At 36.6% G+C, this 23,345-nt stretch overlaps 1 protein-coding gene across 3 annotated transcripts in view; it reads left to right on the forward strand.

Annotated features, from left to right (window-relative positions):
* The window catches only part of ACVR2A (activin A receptor, type IIA), a 122,419-nt gene that overhangs the window by 75,826 nt on the left and 23,248 nt on the right, over positions 1-23,345 (forward strand). For 2 of the 3 annotated variants that reach the window (XM_006880758.1, XM_006880757.1), the window contains 3 exons: positions 2,138-2,345; positions 9,872-9,981; positions 10,141-10,295. In XM_006880758.1, coding sequence (XP_006880820.1) covers positions 2,138-2,345; positions 9,872-9,981; positions 10,141-10,295 — 473 coding nt within the window. The remainder of the gene's footprint in view (positions 1-2,137; positions 2,346-9,871; positions 9,982-10,140; positions 10,296-23,345) is intronic. The other variant, XM_006880759.1, reaches the window with a different exon arrangement.

Raw genomic sequence — 23,345 nt, forward strand, 5'->3', positions numbered from 1 at the left:
TTCTGGGATTCCCATTCTTCTCAGAGTCAGACATAGTTTGTTATGATCCACACAGTCAAATGCCTTTATTTGTTTTACTTCTTGTGTGCTGTCGAGTGGGAACCAATTCATAGCTGACACTCCATTGGGTTTTCAGAGAGAGTTAATCACACTGGAGAAGATTGCCCATCCTTCTCCAGCACATAAGCTGGTGGATTTGAATCATGGTCTACGTGACTTTGGAACTGCGTAGTGTAGCTTATCACTAGGTCACTGTTGTTTTGTACCATCAAATTGGAACCAACCTATAGTTGACCCACTGGTGGATTTTTATAGGTAATTCATTGCATTGGAAGAGATTGTCCATCCTTCTTCCGTGGAGCAGCTGATGGACTAGAACTTTATGTCTTCTGGATTGCAGCATTGTTTCTTGCCACTAGGCCGCCAGAGTTCCCTCTCTAGGCCACTAGAAGTGCTCGCTAATTGTTTCTGTACTATTTAGTCATATCTGGTTTTTGATATTTATAAGCAAAGCTGCTGTAAATGCTTGTGTGTTTTTTTTATGTTGACATGCACTATCATTTTGCATAGGTAAATACCTAGGCATGCAGTTAATGAATAGTATGTGTTTAAATATAAAATCCTGCCAGCCTTTTAAAATGTGATTGGATCTTTTTGCCCTCCCATAACCAACTTGTGAAAATTCTGTTAATCCACATAACAACTAGCATTTGATTTTTTTTAAGCCATTGTGAGTGGTTTGAGTAGCATTTTGCTATGGTTTTAATTTGCATTTCCCCAGTAATACAAAGCATTATTTCACATGGAATTTCCCCATTATATTTCTTCTTTGGTGAAGCAGTTGTTTGAGTCATTCACCTCTTTTTTTTTTTTTAAAAAAAACCAAATTGGACATTTTATTTCATTATTGAGTAATGAGATTTCATATATGTGCGTGTGTTTTGCAAGTATTTTTTCCCAGCGGCTTTTGAAGAATTGTTTTTAATTTTGATGAGGCCCCATTTATTCATTCTTTTATAGATCATGTGTTTCATGTTCTCTCTAAAAGTATTTTTGTAATTCTTGGTCACGAAAGTTTTTAGTTTTAGGTTATGATATATTTGAGTTGTGGCATGAAAAATTCCTTCTTCCCCTCTATGTGTATGCCTAATTGTTTCCAGCATTAATTGTTAAGAAGACTGCGTTTTCTTTGTTGGATTTTGGTGACACTCAGGTTGTACACTATTTAACCATGCCTTTGTCTATTTCAGAACTTTTAATTTTGTTTTTTATTGTGTATTTTTTCATTATGATCACACTGTCTTGATTGATAAAACTTTTTTTAAAGTCTTACAGTTGGGTATGAATCTTCCTTAGTTACCTTCTTCTTCCTCAAGATAGTAAGGAAACTATTCTAGCTTTTTACTTTTCCATGGAAGAGACAGTTTCTTAAAAGCTAGCCACATTGTGTAATCTGTAACTATAAATGAACTTTTGGTCCTATGTTATAATAAATTACATTGGTCTAATCTATCTTGCACACTGGAGATATGTATTTAAACTCATAAATACTGTTGTAACATTACTCATACTTCAATATTAATTCTCTGAATTCTGTAGACCCTTAAATAGTGTCACATTTAATTGTACAGTATTTAAAACATATTTATTAATATCACCTGTGACCTCTTTGGGAAAATGTTATATTGGCAGTGATAAATTAGAAGTTTTCCCAAGATTCTTTTTCTTTTTTTGCTTGAAAGCTCAACTTTTATCACTCACAATATATATTGTGCATTGTTTTCCTTGAAGTAAGAAACATTAACTTTTGAACCATGGCTACGAGAAGCTCAAGTATGTATAGTAATTGTTTGTTTGGTTTGCAGTGGAATCATTGAGACAAGGGCTTTTTCTTGAGACAGCAGTCTACTATTTCATCAAGGATACTCTTAAATAAAACTTGCTTTTCCCAGAAAAATGTTATGATATAGGTGATCAGTTTCTATAATAATAGTATACTTGGAAACCTAAACCAAATAGTACTGAGAGACAAAGAAATACATTTCATTTTATAAACAGTAAATATTTGTGTATCGGGAGTTGATTTACTGTTTTCAGAGCTAGTACAATTACATTGTTGTTTTTATTATCTTATTAGGTGCTATACTTGGCAGATCAGAAACTCAGGAGTGTATTTTCTATAATGCTAATTGGGAAAGAGATCGAACCAATCGAACTGGCGTTGAGCCCTGTTACGGTGACAAAGATAAACGGCGACATTGTTTTGCAACGTGGAAGAATATTTCTGGTTCCATTGAAATAGTGAAACAAGGTTGTTGGCTGGATGATATCAACTGTTATGACAGGTAAGGAAGCATTTTATTTATTTTTTAATAATGTTCAGTAATTTCCTTCTTTCCTCCTCCTTAAAAAGGGAATGGTTAAAGCGTGGATTTTCACTTAAATGAGATTTTTTTTTTCTTTTTTGAATTGGGATTATGAGAAACATTATAACATGCTCTAATAACAGAAAAGATATTTTAATGAAAAATAAACAGAAAATTCTGGGCAAAGTGGGGGTCTAGACAGATGGCATTCCCCCTTTGTGAATGAAAAACAGACAGGGTTGCTCTTTATTGTACTTCTATTCAACATTGTATTGGAAATCCTCAACAGGAATTCAGGTTGTTGAGAGAGAATGAAAGTATCTCTTTTTGCAAATGTTGTGATACTGTAGCTAGAAAATTATCAAAGACTCTGTAGAAAACGAGTAGATCTAGTTGACTGATTTAGCAAAGTGCCAGGGTATAAAATCAACATACAAAAACTGGTTGGACTGTTCAACAGTAATGAAGAAAACTCTGAAAAGGAAATGGAAAAAAAAATTCGATTTGCAATAGCCAACCAAGAGATTAAAGATTTAGAAAAAAAATCTAGCCAGAGACACACACTTATACAAAGAAAACTACAAAACACAACCATAAGAAACCTACATAAATGGAAAAATATACTATGCTCATGAATTGGAAGATTTAACATTATGGAATTGGGTAGCTTAATAGGAAGAAGCAGTGCTGTAGGTGCAAAGGTACATGGTTCAAATCTATGAGCTGCTCAGTGAGAGAGACATAGAAAGTCCCCTCCTGTGTGATTTACTGCCTCTGAAAACTTGCTACAGTTTCAGCTATGGGTTGGTTCTGATTTGATGGCACACACAACAGCCAGAAGTGATCTACATTTTACAGTGTAATCCTAATCCAGATCATATCTTCCTTCTTTAGTGAAATGGAAAACTTAATCACCAACTTGATATGGAAAGGAATGACAACCCAGATAATCAGAGCAATACTGAACAAGAAAGACAAGTGGGAGGCCTTCCTCTACTTCCCAATCTCTAAGCCTACATAGCCACAGAAATCACAATAACTTGGTATAATCGTCCAATGAGAGGTTATATAGAATTGAGAACCCAGAAATAAACCCATCCCACTATTGACGGCGAATCTTTGACAAATAGATAAAATCCACTAAGTCTGGAAAGACAGCCTCTTTGGTTCTGACAAAACTGGGTGTCTGTTGTTGTTGTTATGTGCCGTCGAGTCGCCTGCGACTCATAGCGACCCTATGTACAACAGCCCTAAACTCCGCTCTGTCCTGTGCCAATCGCACTGTCTCTGACACTCCCATCCCAATTATCCCAGTCACTGAATCAGTCCACCTCATAGAAGGCCTTCTTCTCCTGCGCTTTCCCTCCACCCTCCCAAGCATGATGTCCCTCTCTAAGGACCGGTTTCTCCTCACAACATGTTCAAAGTATGTTAGACAGAGCCTCAGAATCCTTGCCTCCAAGGAGCCACCCGGTTTAACCCTTTCCAGGACAAATCTGTTTGTTTTCCTAGCAGTCCATGGTATTCTCAATACTCTTCTCCAGCACCACAGCTCAAAGGCATCAATTCTCCTTCTATCCTCCTTGGTCATTGTCCAACTCTCTGATGCATAACAGGTGATTGCGAAGACCATGGCCTGTATCAGATGCACCTTAGTCTCCAAAGAGATACCATTGCTCTTCAGCACTTTGGAGAGGTCCCTAACAGCAGACTTACCCATGGCAATGTGCCTTTTAATTTCCTGACTGCTGGTGCCAATACTGTTGACTATGGAGCCAAGCAAACTAAAGCTGTGTACGATCTCAATCTCTTCACCATCCATCCTAATGCTGCCAATTGGTCCAGTGGTGAGAATCTTTGTCTTCTTGACATTGAGCCTCAATCCATATTGTAGGCTGCAGTCCTTGACACTCTGCAGCAGGCGCTTCAGGTCCTCCTCAGTTTCAGCAAGCAGGGTTGTGTCATCCGCATCACGCAGATTATTGATAAATCGTCCATCAATCTTGACCCCACATTTCTCCTCATAGAGCCCAGCCTCCCTGATAATCTGTTCTGCATATAGGTTGAAAAGGTATGGAGATAGAATGCATCCCTGGCGTACGCCCTTCCCAATTTTGAGCCATGCAGTGTTCTCTTGCTCTGTTCTTATGACTGCCGCCAGGTCCAAGTATAAGTTTCGCATTAGAACGATCAAGTGTTCTGGGATTCCCATTCTTCTCAGAATCAGCCACAGTTTGTTATGATCTACACAGTCAAATGCCTTTAGATAGTCAAATGAAACACAGATAGACATTCCTCTGGTATTCCCTGCTTTCAGCCAAGATCCATCTAACATCAGCTACAATATCTCTAGTACCACGACCCCTTCTGAAACCAGCCTGGACTTCTGGTAGTTCTCTGTTGATGTGCTGTTCCAGTCGTTTTTGTATAATCTTCAGTAAAATCTTGCTTGCATGTGAAATCAGTGAAATTGTTCTGTAGTTTCCACATTCGGTTGTGTCACCTTTCTTTGGGATAGGAACAAATATCGATCTCTTCCAGTCAGTTGGCCAAGTGGTCGTTCTCCAGATTTCTTGGCACAACTTGGTGAGCACGTCCAGGGCAGCATCTGTTAACTGAAATATGTCAATTGGTATACCATCTATTCCTGGATCCTTATTTTTTGCCATGTCCTTCAAAGCAGCCTGAACTTCTTCTTTCATCACCATATTCTCTTGCTCATATGTTGTTTCATGAAATTCTTCTGTGTCTTCCAATTCCTTTCGATACAGTGACTCAGTATCAGTATATTCCTTCCATCTTCTTTTAATACTTCCGGGATCATTTAACATTCTGCCAAAAGCATCCTTGATTATAGCAACTCGAGGTTTGAATTTGTTCTTCAGTTCCTTGAGCTTAAGATATGCTGAGCGAGTTCAGCCCTTTTGATTTTCCGACTCCAACTCCTTGCACATTTCATTGTAATATTTTGCTTTGTCATCCTGTGCTGCCTCTTGAAATCTTCTGTTCAACTCTTTAGTATCTTGAATTCTTCCCTGTGCTTTGGCTTCTCTGCGCTCCAGTGCAATCTTCAGAGTCTCTTCTTCATCCATTTTGATCTTTTCTTCCTCTTCTGTCTTTGCAATGACCGTTTGCACTCTTACTGGATGATACCCTTGATATCCTCCCACAACTCATCTGGCCTTCGTTCATTAGTGTTCAAAGCCTCATGCAGAAAATGAAAACAAGCTTCATATGTCTCACCATATACAAATATAACTCAGGATAGATCAGAGAATGAAACTCAAAACTGTAAAGATTGTCAAAGAAAATTAAGCACAGACATAGGAGCCCTAATCTTTGGCTCCAAGTCCTATCGAATATAACTGAAAATGCACAGTCAACAGGGTATATATTAGGTTATTGAGAAATCTTAAAAATTAAATTCACGGTGAGTTCTGGTGGCCTTGTGGCAAGAAGCTGCCCTGCAATCCTAGAGCTGAGCGGTTCAAATCCACCAGATGCTTTGCTGGAGAAAGAGGGACAATCTCCTCTACCAGTCAGATCTGATTTGACAGTACACATACACAAAAATAATAAAAGTAAAAAAAATTAAGAACAAAAATTCACATTGTCTGTCAGATAATTTCTCCAGAGGAGTAGAGAACCTATATACTGGGAACGTGTATTTGGAAACATCAATTAATTTCTAAAATTTATAGATATTCCAACAGCTCAACAAGAGAAAGACAAGTCAGTTATGTACTGGAGAGAAGACATTCAGAAATCCAGCAAACACAGGAAGAAATGTCTAGGGTCATTAGGTGTTGTTATGTGCTATAAATCAGCTCTGACTCATAGTGACCCTGTGTACAGCAGCTCTGAACCCTGCTCTGTCTTGAGCCAATTTCATCCTCTCTGACACACCTATCCCCTTTATCTCAGTCACTGAGTTAATTCATTTTATCCTGTGTCTTTCCCTCCTGTGCTGTCCCTCCACCCTTCCAAGTATGATGCCCCTCTCCAAGGGCTGATCCCTCCTTACAACATGCCCAAAGTATGTCAGGCAAAACTGCAGAAATCTTGCCTTCAAGGAGCAGCCTGGTTTCACCCTTATTTGTTCTCTTAGCAGTCCGTGGTGTAGTCATTACTCTTGTCTAGCACCACAGCTCAAAGGCATCATTTCTTCTATCATCCTTAGTCATTGTCCAGCTGTCTTGAAGCATAGCAAGTAAGTGTGGGCCTAGATCAGGCCCACCTTAGTCTCTAGACTGACATTGGGAAGACTAATCAAAACAACAATGAGGTATTAGCTTGGGAACAATAGCAAAATTAACAAGATAAATGTTGGTGAGGATGTTGAGAGATTGGAACTCAGTCTGACATACACAACTCATGCATATTACAGCATTATTTATAATAGCAGAGAGTTGGAAACAAACCTCAATAGATGAATAGATGAATGGCTAAAGAAACTGTGGTACCTTTTCACAGTGGAGTATTGTGTGTTAGTAAAAAATGATCCAGAATTTGTGAAATGCTGCAAAACATCGATGAATCTAGAAAACTTTCTGATGAGTGACATAAGCTAGGCACCAAAAGAGAATTGTGATTCAAGACCGTTATTATATAAAGCTAAAGAAAAGTTGGACACAGATAAACTCAGTCTTGGGGATAGTAGGCATGAGGAAAGAGGGAAAGTGGAATCAAGTAAATGCAAAAATTGGGTGACTGGGCAGTACAAAATAAGACGTTGATTAGACATTGTAACTGATTAAGTACATTAATCAGTGATGACAAGTAATGTTATAAATAAAATGTCTAACAATTATATGGAAAGCCAACATGATTTGTAAACCTTCACTAAAATAAAATGAACATGGAATGTTTACATTATAAGCTTTTGTTTACTTTGAATAATCTAGTGAGAACTTGAGATAAGTTAACTTTTTTCTTTACTGCTTTTTTAAAGATGATAATTTTATTATTTTTGCCAATATAAAGGAAAAATTATTTAAAACTTTGTTTTGAAAGATTGTTTATCTGCCATAAGATCTGTCCTCAAAGAGTAAAACTTAACTTGTAGTATATAATTTCCTTTTAATTTTCTTCTTTATATATCTCAGAGAAAATGATCTTCCCTGCATTCTCTAGCCCCTTCTCCCTCCCTTTTTTCTTGCAAAAAGTAAGCCTTTGTTCTTTACCCTAGAGACATTACATCAGAACAACACAGCCCACATAGAAAGCTACATTTTATTGAAAAGCCCTTGTTTAAATAGTTTTATTCTGTACTGGAAATGAGATACAGTAGTTATTTTATTGCCTATGATCTTTCTATTAGCTGTTCCATAGATGAACTGGTTGCTGGTGTGCATTTTCCACATAGAATTTTTTGTGGTGATGATTGTTGATGACTTCAGAGATAAAGGAGAGCCAAAAAGTACTGAACGTTAGACAATTTCTGGGTTGTTTTTCAGGAACCTCATTTGACTACTATGACTGATTGGTCTTGTGTGACTAATAACAAAATGCATTGAGTTAGCTGGCGAAAATGGAATTTATTCCACTTTTCATGGGAAATTAAGATATAATCACTGACGTACATGCTTCGTATTTTATATATGCTTCTAAGTTAGTAATCCAGGAAATGATCTTTAAAATTATACATTGTAGTTGCATTTCTGTTTACAGAAGTGATCAACAAATGATAAGTCCTAATATGAAAGGTAAGCAGGGAGAAGAGTGCAGTGATTAAAGCAGTTGGCTAGTAAACTGAAGAGTTGATAGTTACGTTTGCAAACTCTGTGAGTTAGTTCTGCTTTGTCCTGTAGGGATGAGGCCAACTGAACCTTACAGCAACAGGTAGGTTTTGATGCAGGATAATATTAGGGTAGGGAACAAAGTTTTGGGATACTTTGTATTCCAGACCATCTTTTAATTAGTTAAAATCAGAGATTGCTATTCTTCTGTGGCAGAAAGTTAACTGCTTCTTACTTAAAATCAGCATTCTAATTAGTGGAAATCCAGGCAGTGTTAAACTGCTTAGATTTTTCCATTTTTCTTGAATTTGTATTTGAAATAAAGTACATTACTAAGTACACGTTTACTCTTGGGAGTGCATTAAGATTTGTAAATTTTTGGTTTTTTTTGTGCTGTGAATTTGATTCAAAAACAATAAGGATAAGAAAAGTAAAAAAAATCTAAATGATAGGAGGTTTTAGTTTTTAATATATAAACTATACGGCTTTTATTTTTTAGTATATGTGAAATTGGGAAAAAGTAATTTTTAAAATGACTTTGAATTGCTAGGTATATTCTGGTAACTAATTCTAACAGTAGCAATGTTCTCAAAAATAGATGTTGAGTCTGGTTGAGTTGGGGTCATCTCATAGCTGACTCCCAGTGGATTTTCATAGGTAAATGACACAGAAGGAGATGGCCCACCTTTTCCATAGAGTAGCTAGTGGATTCACATTGTATACCTTGGAGTTCATAACTCAAATCCTTACCAGTAAGCCATTAGACTTTCTAAAAACTAGATATTAATTTAGTTTTATTTCAAAGTTTGATTTGGTAAAACTGTCTTCCCTTTGAAATTTTTTAGGCTTTTCATTTTAGAATTTAAATATAACCTTCATAGCCTAACAACCATCACAGCAATTCACACTTTATTTTTTAAGATATGTCTTTAAATTTGCCTAATGCTTATTAGCTGTATTTAAAAGTATGTTGGCATTTTTCTTTCATAATTATGGCTGTTTATTTCTAAATACTGAATCCACCATGTCGTTTCAACAACTTTGTATACTCCACATTTCCCCATGCTTTAAATGAACCTGTCTGACTCTTAGTTTTTGAGTTACTAGTTCCTGCTACTTGTTACATCTTTATTCTTTATTTATTGTTTATCTCTGCTCTGTTCATTGTGCTCCCCAAAAATGACACCATTCATTCCCGAGCCCAATTTGGATGTCTCATTTTAATCTGTGTTTTGCTTGTATATGATATGCAGTAGTATGTTTTTTATATTCTAGTTCTGTTTATGGTTTTTATATTAATGAAACTGAGAAATTATATTACTAAGGAGCAATAGCATACACAGACTAAATTTTCTTCATTTTTGGCTTTATATTCCTTAATTTTGAAAAAGCTACTTTTCAAGCTTTTTAATGATTAACAGATAAAAACGATAGTTGCCACAAATGGGTCATTAAAAACCATAGCAGTGGTCTGAGAAAGCAAATGTGCTTGTTTTAAAATTAGCAGTTGGTGTGTTTTCCTGATAAAATTTATTAATAGGAACATTTTTTTTATTTATTTCAAATTTGATTGATTTCATTTTCAAACTAAACATTTTTTCTGATAAATTTATTAATAAGAACATTTTTGGCTTTTAAGTATTGATCGTAATAAAATCCTGTCATGGCATATAAATGACTTTTCTCTGAGAAGAACTTTGAGAAAATACCTGTTGTGGATCCAGTATAATAATGTTAATTTTAATTTATTTTCTCCTTTGTTTATAGGACTGATTGTATAGAAAAGAAAGACAGCCCGGAAGTGTATTTTTGTTGCTGTGAGGGCAATATGTGTAATGAAAGGTTTTCTTATTTTCCAGAGATGGAAGTCACACAGCGTAAGTTCACAAGAAAAGACACAGTTCTTTTCAACTATTAAAGTATGCTCATATTGAGTCGAATAATTTATTCTTACCTTTTCTCTTTTCCTGAAATTCACATAATAATAAACAATTATTTATATATAGTAAGTTGGACCCTTTTCCTCTCTTTCACAGCTACTTCAAATCCGGTTACACCCAAGCCACCCTATTACAACATCTTGCTGTATTCTTTGGTGCCACTTATGTTAATTGCAGGGATTGTTATTTGTGCATTTTGGGTGTATAAGCATCACAAGATGGCGTATCCTCCAGTGCTTGTTCCAACACAAGTAAGTTACTGTCTCATACTTTGTGCTGTTTGAAAAAAATGTATGTTTGAAGAAAAAAAATTATTCTAGGGTTTTATTAGAAGTGGAAATATTTTCATTCTCCTTGTCATACTTTGCTATTTTTAGTGACATAGTAGCAATAATTATTGGAAATAATTTTCCTTTGGAGTTAGATTTTGAATGTTGTTATGGAATCTAATTCCACAAAATAAGTTTTGTGTACTCTTAACTTGGTGGAGTTTTTGTTTTTTGTTTTTTTGTTGTTACTTAAGAGTGATGTAGAATGAAAAGTATTCGCATTTCTCTTCTTTGGAGAGTTTTGCTTTTATTTTAATGCTTTAAAGTGTACATTATGGTTTGTTTCTTAATAAGTAATTAATAGTAGAGAAGAAATTACCTCATAGTTTTTTCTTTTCCTTTTATTCTTTCTCACCATTCCTAACTTTTTTGTCTTTTTGAAGACTACTTCCAGAGTGTGTGTGTGTGTGTTCACACACAGAGACACTTTTACATGCAGCTTGCTTGTACTGTATCTGGTGTGTAGTGTGTACATACATTATGGATATTCTTAATTCTTCTCCCAACCTGTTTCTGAAAATGCAGATGTAGGTATCAGATTAAATTAATTAAATTTTTCTGGTCTCTGCTGTGTAGACATTACATCTGGTCCAGTGTTTTATAAGGACTTTCAGTAGTGCTTAATAATATACAAGTCCAGGAAAGCTGGTCATGTTTGTATATATTTGCTTTAGGCTTCTGTAAACCCTGGTTTTTAGTATGTTTCTTTTAACTCTTGCATTCAGATTACTGTGGACTTCTATATCCCTTGATTTTACTTTAGTTTTCTAATACTTGCACATTAATTGTTAAAACTTGATAAAAGAAAATGGGAAAGCCCTGTAGTTTAATGACTAAAGCAGCTCCTTCCTGCTAAGCTTTATTTACATAACACATTTCTTTCTTAGTACTTGCAGCAATCTGTAAGCATTAGATCATTGGTCCCTATAATCTTTGTAAGATATGTGTATGAAGATAGAAACCAAAGATAAAATGCCTTGTTCAGTAAATTAAGTAAATATGTTATCTTGTAAAGCTTAACTATTAGAACTTAAAATCAGTTACACCAGTAACTGATTTATGGGTTTACTAAAAATAATTTGTGAAAGTTTTAAAATAACAATTTTAGTACCATATAAATAGATAAAGCTATAGCTATAGATAATGTTTCGTCCAAATGATCATTAACAAATCCGTGGTAACCATACTTTGTTTTAGTGTCTGAATTTAGAAGCATTACTCTACAGTTCTGTGGTAGTGTTTGGAATTGACCCTAGATTTGTGATAAGGGAAGAAATTTGAAGACCAAAATTCAAAACAAGCTAATTAAAATTTAGAACTTTTGGTAGAACACCTTAATTTTATAGACACTATGAATTTATAAACAGTATTGATACAAATGGTTATGGTGTGGGTTTTTAAATTTCTGGGCAGACTACATAAGGTAACTTTACTTAGAAATGTTAATTAATTCAAGAATTTTGACTTTCAAAAAAGAAAAATTTAACATTATTCATGAGTAAGAATCAGATATCTTCAATGAGTTTCATTTCTGTGGGTTTTAGATATTTGTAGCTGTGGTTCATGTTATTATACACATTTATGTAGTAATTAAATTGCTCTGTGTTGAATGCACATGAATTATATGTATTAGTGATGATGTTAATTTAAAGGCGTTATGCTGGAGTGACCTGAGATTACTAAACTTTATTATGAAATTTACATAAAAAGACATCCCAGATATTATAATTTTTTTTTTTATAAACTAGGTGTAGAAAATTACTTTCACGGTCTTTGAAACTGATAGTATGGTGCCATGTTTTAAGTCTTAACTTTTGTTGAATATGTATCTGTGTTCAATTGTTGCTCAATAGGATTCTATAATGTACTTTTTGTTCTCAAAAATGTTTGTTTATATCTTACTTAAAAATAATTGAAAATGACATCAGGTATTTCTCAAATATTTACAAAGAGCCCTATAATTCAGTGGGTTAAGCCTTGTACCGCTAACTCTATAGTTGGAAGTTCAAACCCACCAACCACTACTTGAAACAAAATGCGGCTATGTGCTCTTATAAAAATTTATCATCTAAGAAAAAAAAATTAAATTTATAATCTTGGAGATTTTGTAGGGCAGTTAAGCTCTTTCCTGTGCATTCCCTATAAGTCAGAATCATTGTAATGGCAGTGGTCCAACTAATATTTATATATGCATAAATTTATAAATTATTGTATGTAAAATATACATGTACATTTTATATCTGTATATGTATATGAATTCTCTGTGTGTGTGTGTGTGGGGTGTGTGTGTATTCTGTAACAATTACAGCCTAGGAAGTACTTTGTAGCACCTCTGCTCTTTCTTAAAGGGTGGATGGTGAGCCTCTGGAGGTCTAAGGGAGTATCCATAGCTGTCTGTCTCTTTTCCTATGTATAGATACATCTATATTTATCTCTAGGGGGTTCTGGTGGCTTAGTGGAAGGAGTTACACAGCCAAACCTAAAGGCACATGACTTAAATACACCAGCTGCTCTGTGGGAAAATGATGGCAGTCTCTTCCCATGAGATTTACTGCCTCTGAAAACCCGCTGGAGGGTCCGTTATGAGTCAGCCCCAACTCAATGGTACATGATAATAACAACGACAACAACAACAAAATGTTTATCTCTCTATATGTGTGTGTGTGTGTGTGTGTGTAGATTAGCTTCTCAGTAAGCTGGTCTTGGTAGTTGAATAAATTATTTACTTCTGAGATACCACGTTTTTGAATTTGTAGTTTCATTAATATTTTATTTTGAAGAAGTGATATAAAATATTTTAAAATTTCGACTTTTAATTATGATTTTTTTATAACCAATAGAAAATATTGAGTCTAAACTACATCTAGCATAGTTAAACTCCCAGAAAAACAGAGTTGTGGTTTTTTTTGTTTTTCTTTTCATTGGAGTTTTTACTTCCTTCACCCGCTGTTACTACTGTGTCTTGAACCTTGGTGGTATCATTGATATCTTAATCATCTTGGAGAAGTGGCTTCTGGTTTTTGGCAGTGGTATCTGGGAATCCCAGAATACTTGATCGTTCTAATGCGAAACTTATACTTGGACCTGGAGGCAGTCATCAGAACAGAACAAGGGAACACTGCATGGTTAAAAATTGGTAAAGGCGTACGCCAGGGATGCATCCTATCTCCATACCTTTTCAACCTATATGCAGAACAGATTATTTGGGAGGCTGGGCTCTATGAGGAGAAATGTGGGGTCAAGATTGGTGGACGATTTATCAACAGTCTGCGTTAATGCGGATGACAGAACCCTGCTTGCTGAAACTGAAGAGGACCTGAAGCGCCTTCTGCAGAGCGTCAAGGACTGTAGCCTACAATATGGATTGAGGCTCAATGTCAAGAAGACAAAGATTCTCACCACTGGACCAATTGGCAGCATCAGGAAAGTCTGCTGTTAGGGACCTCTCCAAAGTACTGAAGAGCAATGGTGTCTCTCTGGAGACTAAGATGCGTTTGATACAGGCCATGGTCTTTGCAGTCACTTGTTATGCATCAGAGAGTTGGACAATGACCAAGGAGGATAGAAGGAGAATTGATGCCTTTGAGCTGTGGTGCTGAAGAAGAGTATTGAGAATACCATGGACTGCTAGGAAAACAAACAGATTTGTCCTGGAAAGGGTTAAACCGGGTGGCTCCTTGGAGGCAAGGATTCTGAGGCTCTGCCTAACATACTTTGGACATGTTGTGAGGAGAAACCGGTCCTTAGAGAGGGACATCATGCTTGGGAGGGTGGAGAGACAGCGAAGGAGGGGAAGGCCCTCTATGAGGTGGATTGATTCAGTGACTGGGATAAATGGGATGGGAGTGTCAGAGACAGTGTGATTGGCACAGGACAGAGCGGAGCTTAGGGCTGTTGTACATAGGGTTGCTATGAGTCGCAGGTGACTCGACAACACATAACAACAACAACATCTCTCCAGTCCTACTCGTTCAACTTTTCTTCCTTATTGATTGTATTATAGTTAATGCATTTGAATTTGAATTTTTGTAATGTGTTGCTGGGAATTTTTCTTCTTTTTTATTTCTAGAATAACTTTTTACATATCTGATTTTGTTGTTTATATACTTACAAATATTATTTTCTTCCAATTATCCACCACCAAAAATACAAGTGGAACATGACATGCATCGTCTACCGTATTCTACCATTTGCCCCATTACTCAGCCACCTACCAGATGTACCTCTAATGGTACTATGTTCCATTTTTAAAACAATTGAGAAATTGTGTGTAAATCAGTTTCCATCTTGTGTGATTCAGATTAGTAATCTTAGTTGAGAAAGATTTATTGTCTCATGTTTAGATAAATGTTGTTATTGTGTACCATTTCTGACCAGTAGATTTTCAGAGGCAGTAAATCCCACAGGAGGAAATTAATTATTTTGATCCTGTGGATTCGAACCACCTGCTTTTGTGCCTTACCACAGAGCCAGCAGAGCTCCTTATATATGTGTATGTATGTTCCTTTCGTCACTAGATTGTAAACTCCTTGAAGACATGGAATGTATTGTAATCATTACTCAGTTTCATATAGTGTCTTACATGTAATAATGTTTTCTGTTTACTGGATTGAACATGTTTCTTTTATTAAAATGATACTTCAGTGTGCTCAGGGATTCCTTTTATAACCATTTAGGTGCTTTAGGGCTTTGCCCTAAGATAAGTCTTGAGACTGTTCTCTTTTGGCAGTGAAATAAGTCTCAATATTCCATTAACTTCTTTTTGTAGTCACATGTATAATCATACCCAGGACCCTCCTCTTCCTTTGGTCCTATTGAAACTGTACATGTAGGAAGATGCTTTGTATTTTACAGTGAGTAAACTGAATACAAACTGGTTTTTCTAGTGTCAGTGAGTCATTAATTTGAGGGAATTGATGCATTTACTTTATTTTTAAGGAGTGTTTTTGTGGTTTGAGTTAATGTAGTTTCAGTAAAACTGTTTACATCATGTTTACAACCATATGTGGACTTAAATTTCCTCCTTGTAAGATCTGTATTTAAACTGGTAAAAAATTAATCAGAAAATGAAGAGAATTGATGCCTTTGAGCTGTGGTTCTGGAGAAGAGTATTGAATGTACCCTGGACTGCCAAGAAAACAAACAGATTCATCTTGGAGAGGGTTAAACTAGGCTGCTCTTTGGAGGCAAGGATTCTGAGGCTTTGTCTGACATACTTTGGACATGTCGTAAGGAGGGGGAGAGGTCCTTGGAGAGGGATATCATACTTGGGAGGGTGGAGGGACGGCGCAGAAGGGGAAGACCCTCTATGGAGTGGATTGATTCAGTGACTGGGGTAATCGGGATGGGTGTGTTAGAGGCAGTGAGATTGGCACAGGATAGAGCAGGGTTTAGGGCTGTTGTACATAGGGTCGCTATGAGTCGCAAGCGACTCGATGGCACATAACAACAACAACCGCCACCTGACTTTGAAACATAACTTCAATTTTTAATTCTAAAATACTGAGACCAGTTTTACTTTTGTTGTATAAGGCCTCATCTGCTAGTTTACTAATGGGACTGGGGCGTGTAGAATAGAGCACGTATAGTTTCTCTTGTGTGGCAAGAAGATGGTTAATATAAAGAAAGGCGTTTGCTTTCCTCTGTGTTTCTGGGACCTCAACCTAGACCTTCCTAGCTACTTTATTGCTGTTAATTAATTTTTTCTATTAATTGAAAATAATAGAAGTAGAAGAAAGAGTTAATTGGTTAATGCAAGCTGCTTATATCAAATTAGTTTGAAAGTGGTAAGGGTAGCAGGGTGGTAGTCTGTATTTATTTTGTTTTGTTTTGTTTTCTTAACCAGTGAACTAATTCTTGAATGCTTGTAATGTATCATAGTAAGTGGTGTGGAGAAAGTCCTACCTTGCTTGCCTTTCTGGATCCTACAGTTAGTACATTCTCTCCCCACAGTACACCGCTGTCAAGTTGTCTTGATGCATGGCAGCCCTCCATTGATTTCTAATGCTTTACTTCTTTACAGGAGGAGATGACTCATCTTTCCCCTGTAGTGTGGCTGGTGGATTTGAATTGCATCCTTTTGGTCAGTAGCTGAATATGCAGCACACTGCCACCAGAGAGAGCCACAGTTCCCATATAGGTGAAAACTAAAAGAAGATTTTTTTTTTAAACTTTATAACTGGGGAAGAAGTATAAGAAAAATAAGAGAGGAGTTGTTTCAACATTCTTTAGACAAAAGTAGAACTAAAAGGAGGAGATAAAGCCGATTCCAGTTTTGTAGTGTTTGGGAAAAGAGCCACATCTGACTTTTGTTGTGAAAAAGTTATGTTCTTGACTAATGTTAAGTGTTCTAAGTAGTAATGGTTATTGCTAAGTAAAAATTGCACTAAAAAAAGTTTTTGTTTAAATCATTTTGCTACAGGGTAGATTAAATATATTTAAATTTTTTTAGTGTAATACAGATATCTTCATGGTGATGTAAAATAATGGTACTATAGGAAACAGTTGGGAATAGATACACCGTTTGATCCAGCAATTCAGTAGGAGATATATAGCATAAAGAAATAAGAGCTGTGACACAAGCTAACACCCCTGCTTGTTGCAATACACGATAGCATAAAGTTGGAAGCAACTCAAGTGTCTTGCCAATGGGCAAATGGCTAAAGAAACTCAGGAGGATTTTGCATCACTTAAAAAATTAATTAAGATTTCTTAAAATACTGCACAGCATGCATCAATCTAGAACAAATTGTGCTTAGTGACGCAAGTTAGTAAAATAAGATAATTATGATATATCCCTATTAACATAAGAGGGAGTTGGTCCAGGGATGCATCCTGTCTCCATACCTTTTCAGTCTATAAGCAGAACAGATCATTTGGAAATGGATCAGGAGGAGGAATTGGAGTATTGGAGGAAGAATGTGGCATCAGGATTGGAGGAAGACTCATCAGCAGCCTACATTACACAGATGATACAACCTTGCTTGCTGAAACTGAAGTGTACATGAAGCATTTGCTGCAGAAGGTCAAGGACTGTAGTCTTCAGTATGGATTGAAGCTCAACATCAAGAAGACAAAGATTCCTCTTCACTGGGCCAGTTGGCAGCTCCATGATGGATGGAGAAGAGATTGAGGTTGTTAACAGTTACAGTTTGCTCGGCTCCACAACCAATACTCTTAGTACCAGCAACGAGGAAACCAAAAGAAGAATTGCATTGGGAAAATCTACTGTAAGGACCTCTCCAGAGTACTGAAAAGCAATGATGTCAGTCTAGAGACTAAGGTGTGCTTAATTAAGTGATGGTCTTTGCAATTACTTGTTATGCATTCAAGAGCTGGATGACTAAGGATGACAGAAGAAGAATAAATGCCTTTGAATTGTGGTGCTGGAGAAGAGTTTTGAACATACCATGGACTACCAAAAAAGCAAGTAAGTCTGTCTTGGAGAGAGTAAAACCAAGTTTCTCCTTGGAGACTGGACTTTTGAAGCCCCGGCTCACATACTTTGTGCTAGGAGAAACTGGTGCTTGAAGAAGGACATTGGCTTGGAATGGTGAAGGGCAGAACAGAAGAGGAAGATCCCAGATGAGATGGATCGATACAGTAACAGGGGTTGTGGGGATGGTATGTCGGAATTAGTGAGACTGGCTCAGGACAAGGTAGAGTTTAGAGCTGCTGTACATAGATAGGGTTGCTATGAGTCACAGGCAACTTGATGGCACATAACAACAAGGAACCCATTTACCACACAATTCACTCTTGGAGGTATGACAAAGATTGAGGAGGGAAATTGAGAGGGTAGTAAGAATTAATAAATTGAGAAACTAGGTGAAAGGGGAAAGACAATACGCAATAAAGGGCTGTTTAGACAGGAAGCTAATTAAATATATTAATATTATGAAAGTGTCTATGGGTAGTTATATGATTTGTAAACCTTTACACTTTATCACCTTTTGAATACTTTATCAAACATTATATAGAGCATTTTACATGTATTCACTCACTTAATCTTTCATATCTTAAAATTTACAAATAGGTAAAATGAAATTCTTAAAAATCACTCTATTAAGTTACTAGTGGGGAGAAGGGGGTCAGAAAAAGGGGAAGGGAAGAAAATCACTAGGATAGCAGACAGTTACTAGGTGGGGGTGTGTAGGAAGAAATAGGAAACTTTAAATGAGGACTTGGAAAGACAAGGTGATAATAGGCATGGTAATTTAACTTATAAAATACAATGTATATATGAATGATTGTGGAAAACAATGTCTGTGAGACAGTGTATAGGAATGATTGTATACAGCTTATTAAGGAGGAAAGGACAAAGTGTGAGCATTTATATTGTCCATTGACATTCAATTTAATTACATGGTTTTATAAAAAGAAGTAAATAGTTGGGATTTATAAAAATATTAAAGTATAAAAGAAAGATCAAGCATATAAAGTACATTTTTTAAGTGAATATGTATAGTATATATGTATAGAAAGTGTAATTGGCTAATTAATAATGAATACTTAAGCACTTAGCTGCTAACTATGTAAGGACTGAGGCCCAGTGTCAAGAAGACAAAGATTCTCACCACTGGGCCAGTTGGTAGCATCAGGATGGATGGCGAAGAGATTGAGATTGGGAAGGGTGTACATCAGGGATGTGGCCTGTCTCCATACCTTTTCAACCTGTATGCAGAGCAGATTGTCCGAGAGGCGGGGCTCTATGAGGAGAGGCGTGGCGTTAGGATTGGTGGACGATCTATCAACAATCTGTGTTAGGCAGATGACACAACCTTGCTCGCTGAAACTGAGGAGGACCTCATGCATTTACTGCAGAGGGTCAAGGACTGCAGCCATCAATATGGACTGAGGCTCAGTGTCAAGAAGACAAAGATTCTCACCACTGGACCAAATTGGCAGCATCAGGATGGATGGTGAAGAGATTGAGATTGTTCAGAGCTTCAGTTTGCTCGGCTCCACGGTCAACACTCTTGGCACCAGTAGCCAGGAAATAAAAAAACATACTGCGATGGGAAAGTCTGTGGTTAGGGACCTCTCTAAAGTACTCAAGAGCAATGGTGTGTCTCTGGAGACTAAGGTGCGCCTGATCCAGGCCATGGTTTTTGCAATCACTTGTTATGCATCAGAGAGTTGGACAATGACTAGGGAGGATAGAAGGAGAATTGACGCCTTTGAGCTGTGGTGCTGGAGAAGAGTATTGAATGTACCATGGACTGCCAAGAAAAAAAACAGATTCATCCCAGAGAGGGTTAAACCAGGCTGCTCCTTGGAGGCAAGGATTCTGGGGCTTTGTCTGACATACTTTGGACATGTTGTAAGGAGAGACAGGTCCTTGGAGAGGGACATCATGCTTGGGAGGGTGGAGGGACAGTGCAGGAGGGGAAGACCCTCTATGGGGAGGATTGATTCAGTGACTGGGGTAATCGGGATGGGTGTGTCAGAGGCAATGCGATTGGCACAGGATAGAGCAGGGTTTAGGGCTGTTGTACATAGGGTCGCTATGAGTTGCAAAGGACTTGACGGCACATTACAACAACAACAACAGCTGCTAACTGAAAGTTTGACAGAACTTACTAAGTACCTGTGTGAGAGGAAGGGCTAGGTATCTCTTATGAAGAGAACCTTGCTGGGTGGGTGTACGTCTTCTCTGCCACATTAGGTTGCTGTGGGTTGAAACAGACAGACTGGCACCTAACACCAACATGCGTAACCTCATGGATAAACATCACTATTGAGCACACTGCAGTTTAGTCATGTAAGGCATAGTTTTGGGTTTTCTTTTTTTTAGTTGTATAGTGCAGTTCTTAAAAGAAAACTTCTTGTGTAGTTAGTCATAAACCTGCCTACAACCAGAGAGTGTATGGTCAGGCTTCATTTCTTTTAGTCTTTTAGCCCTGGTGTTGATTATCCTGAGGTTTTAAGCACTTCTGGGAGGCATCAAGAATCTTAGTTTTGTTCACCTGGTCTGTCTTTGCATTGCTTTTAGGAGGAATTAGCATGAGGTGAGAGAAACTGTAGGAAGTAGAAGTTGAACAGCCCAGAAGTTTTTGGAAAATCTAGTTGTACAGATTTATGGCTGTGCATTTGATATTATCAATCGATACTATTGAATCTATTAATATATAATGTTTTACTTTATCTCAAAAACATTTGTTCTGATACACATGCTAGGTCTTCATAGAGTATATTTCTGTTCTGCTTGGCAATAACCTTCTTTTCAAATTAAGAATTATAAAATTTCTTTGAATATAAAAAGATGATTAACAGGGCACTTTGACAACTTAGTCCATAGGGAGTTGGATTGCTAATTAAAGTCCATCCTCTCTGACAGTTCAAATCCATTGATGGATACTCTCCTTTTGAGGAATTTGTGGTCTCAGAGAAAACCAGTGGAGGGTCAGCTATGAGTTGGTTTTGATTCTATAGAGATGAATGAATTTTGAGATGACTTAGATAAATTTTCCTCTAGTTTTAACATATTTTGAGTACTCAGTAAAGTACTCCATTTCATTGTTGTAAAGTTGGAACTGCTTCATGTGTGCTGACCTTCCAGGTAATTTTTGGAGACTGTAAATAGAACCGGAGGAGATTGTCCATCTGTCTCCTAAGGAACCACTGGTGAATTAGACAGATGCCAGTGGATTAGCAGAATGTTGAGTGAGGTATAAAAATTTTTATAAAGGAAATTTTGGTATAGTTCAAATAAAAAGAATTGGAGCACGTATTTTGTGTATGTCTATGCAGATGTGTATTAGTTGCAATTCCCTTGGTTCCTACTTATGGCAGTTGAATTTATGTCTGAAAAAAAGATCTAAGCATTGCCTGCTCCAGCACCACCTTCATTATGTTGATAGGAGTCTGTACTGTGACTATTATGTCTATATCCATTTTCAAAACCCTTCTTTCTAGAAATATTTTCTTTTAAATTCTAGATCTGTTGACAATCACTAAGGTCGTTCTATTCAGGGGTTGTGCTCCTCTTCCCTATACCTGGCTCTCAGTAAGTTGCACCCTTGTTTATCTGATTGCACAAGCTGTAAATATGGGAGACCTCTCGGTATCTTTTTTATTCTTTCTGCCTCTTTTTATTTGTAAAGGTGCCTGCCTTAGGGAAATCTTGTTATTTTTAATCTGAACAAGTATGTTTTTAAAACAGACTCCCCCCCCCCATAGTATTCATTGTACTGAATTCTATTTTATTGTTCTTTGATTATGTTTACACACTCATTAATGTGGGCATTTGATCAATGTCTTTCTCCTCCGTATCATTGTAAGCCACATGACAGCCTGGGCACAAACCAAACCAAAAGGAGATTGCTGTTGTGCTGATTTGACTCAGGGGAACCCTCCATCTGATTTCTGAAGCTTTCAGTCTTTATGGGAGAAGAGTTCCCATCTTTCTGCTGTGGAGTGACTGGTAGATTCAAACAGCTAACAATATGGTTAGCAGTCCACACTCTGTGCCACAAAGGCACAGGCAAAACACTCAGAAAAGAATGAAGAAATACTACTCATCTTTTCTGATTTTTGGCTGTAGTTAATTTATCTTCTGAGTAATAAGCCTCAGTTCTCCTTGCCACTGGACATATCAAAGTACATTTCCCTATGTTGTGACCAAAAAATATTTTGGTGATTTTTTTTTAAAGGTAGTCATGTATTTCAGTGAGTGTGTATTTTTTAATTCTTTGTTACATAGTCTATAGACTGTTCTTGGAATCTTTGGTTTTTCTGGGTTGATAGCTTTTTTTCTGATTTATTTCTAGACTGAAGATCAGCTCTTTGGTAAAATAGAATCAAACTGCTTAACATAGTGACAACTTTAACTGTGACAGAGCAACTTATGAAAACAAGACTTAAGAGGTCTTTGAACCTCTTAAGATCATCTGGAAGCTCTAGTCTACTTATTAATTTGATACGTATTTCTTTCAAAGAATAAATTTTTCTGGAGAACTGATGTTTTGATTGTAGGATTAGCTAAGCTTTTGATTAATTGTAAATTGTACCAAATCATTATCACAGGCATAAATCAAGAAGGGAAAAAAAACTAGTTAAGCAACTGGTACAGATAAATTAACTGGCAGAGATTACTACTTTTTATTTTTTGTAGAAATAAATAGAGGGAACAGTTAAAGATCAGAAAACCTACGGGCAATTTCACTCTGTTCTGTAGTTTGCTATGAGATGGAAAAAGCCACAGCACACAGCAGCAGCACTTTGTTTTTGTTTTTGGTTGGTGGTTTTGTTTTTTGGTTTTTTTTTTATTTGTTTTTTAAATGACTGGAAAAAGAAAACTTGTGAATTGACTGGAAAAAACACCCTCTCTGAGTATTCCTCAAGTTGTGAGATGTGTGTGTTGGCTCTCAGTCTCCAGGTCACTGCTGCTTAGTGTATTCATCTGTGATGTTGCTGAGGAGGTAGATTAAACATAGGCATGGTCTGTCATTGTGTTTTACTTCTTTCTGTAGATCTTTCTCATTCCCTGTGTTATTCTTTCATCCAGTTCATCATTCATTTTACATACTCATGTAAACATCAGAAACATTTTTCTGTCTTACCATTATGATTCTCCTGTCTTCCATGAAAAGGGAGGGAAGCAGTTCAGGAAGTAGAAGATTCTAAAGATTTTTAAGACAGCAGTTAAAAGAAGTCCAGAGGTAGAAACTTATGCTAGCTAGCTATCTGTAAATTTGAATTCAGCTAGCAACAGTTCTTGTTAAATATAATACTGCCCTCTGGTGTCGAGAAGCCAATTCAACTCGTCGGTTTCTTAACGTTACAGTGAAGGCTCTAGAAACATTTAGAAAGATAATAATTAAGACTTGGTATAGTTTATTTGCAGATTTAAAGCCCAGGTAGTGTGAGTTATATTAAAGATTTACCTACTGTCCCCAACTGGTAGGTAATGTCCTGGACGTTTTAAATAAATATTACTTTTCCTGAATTTATAAGGAAAGTGTACTTAAA

Source organism: Elephantulus edwardii, unplaced genomic scaffold (genome assembly GCF_000299155.1).
Source record: "Elephantulus edwardii isolate Elephantulus edwardi_28Jun2011 unplaced genomic scaffold, EleEdw1.0 scaffold00010, whole genome shotgun sequence".
In the NCBI taxonomy this organism is placed as follows: domain Eukaryota; kingdom Metazoa; phylum Chordata; class Mammalia; order Macroscelidea; family Macroscelididae; genus Elephantulus; species Elephantulus edwardii.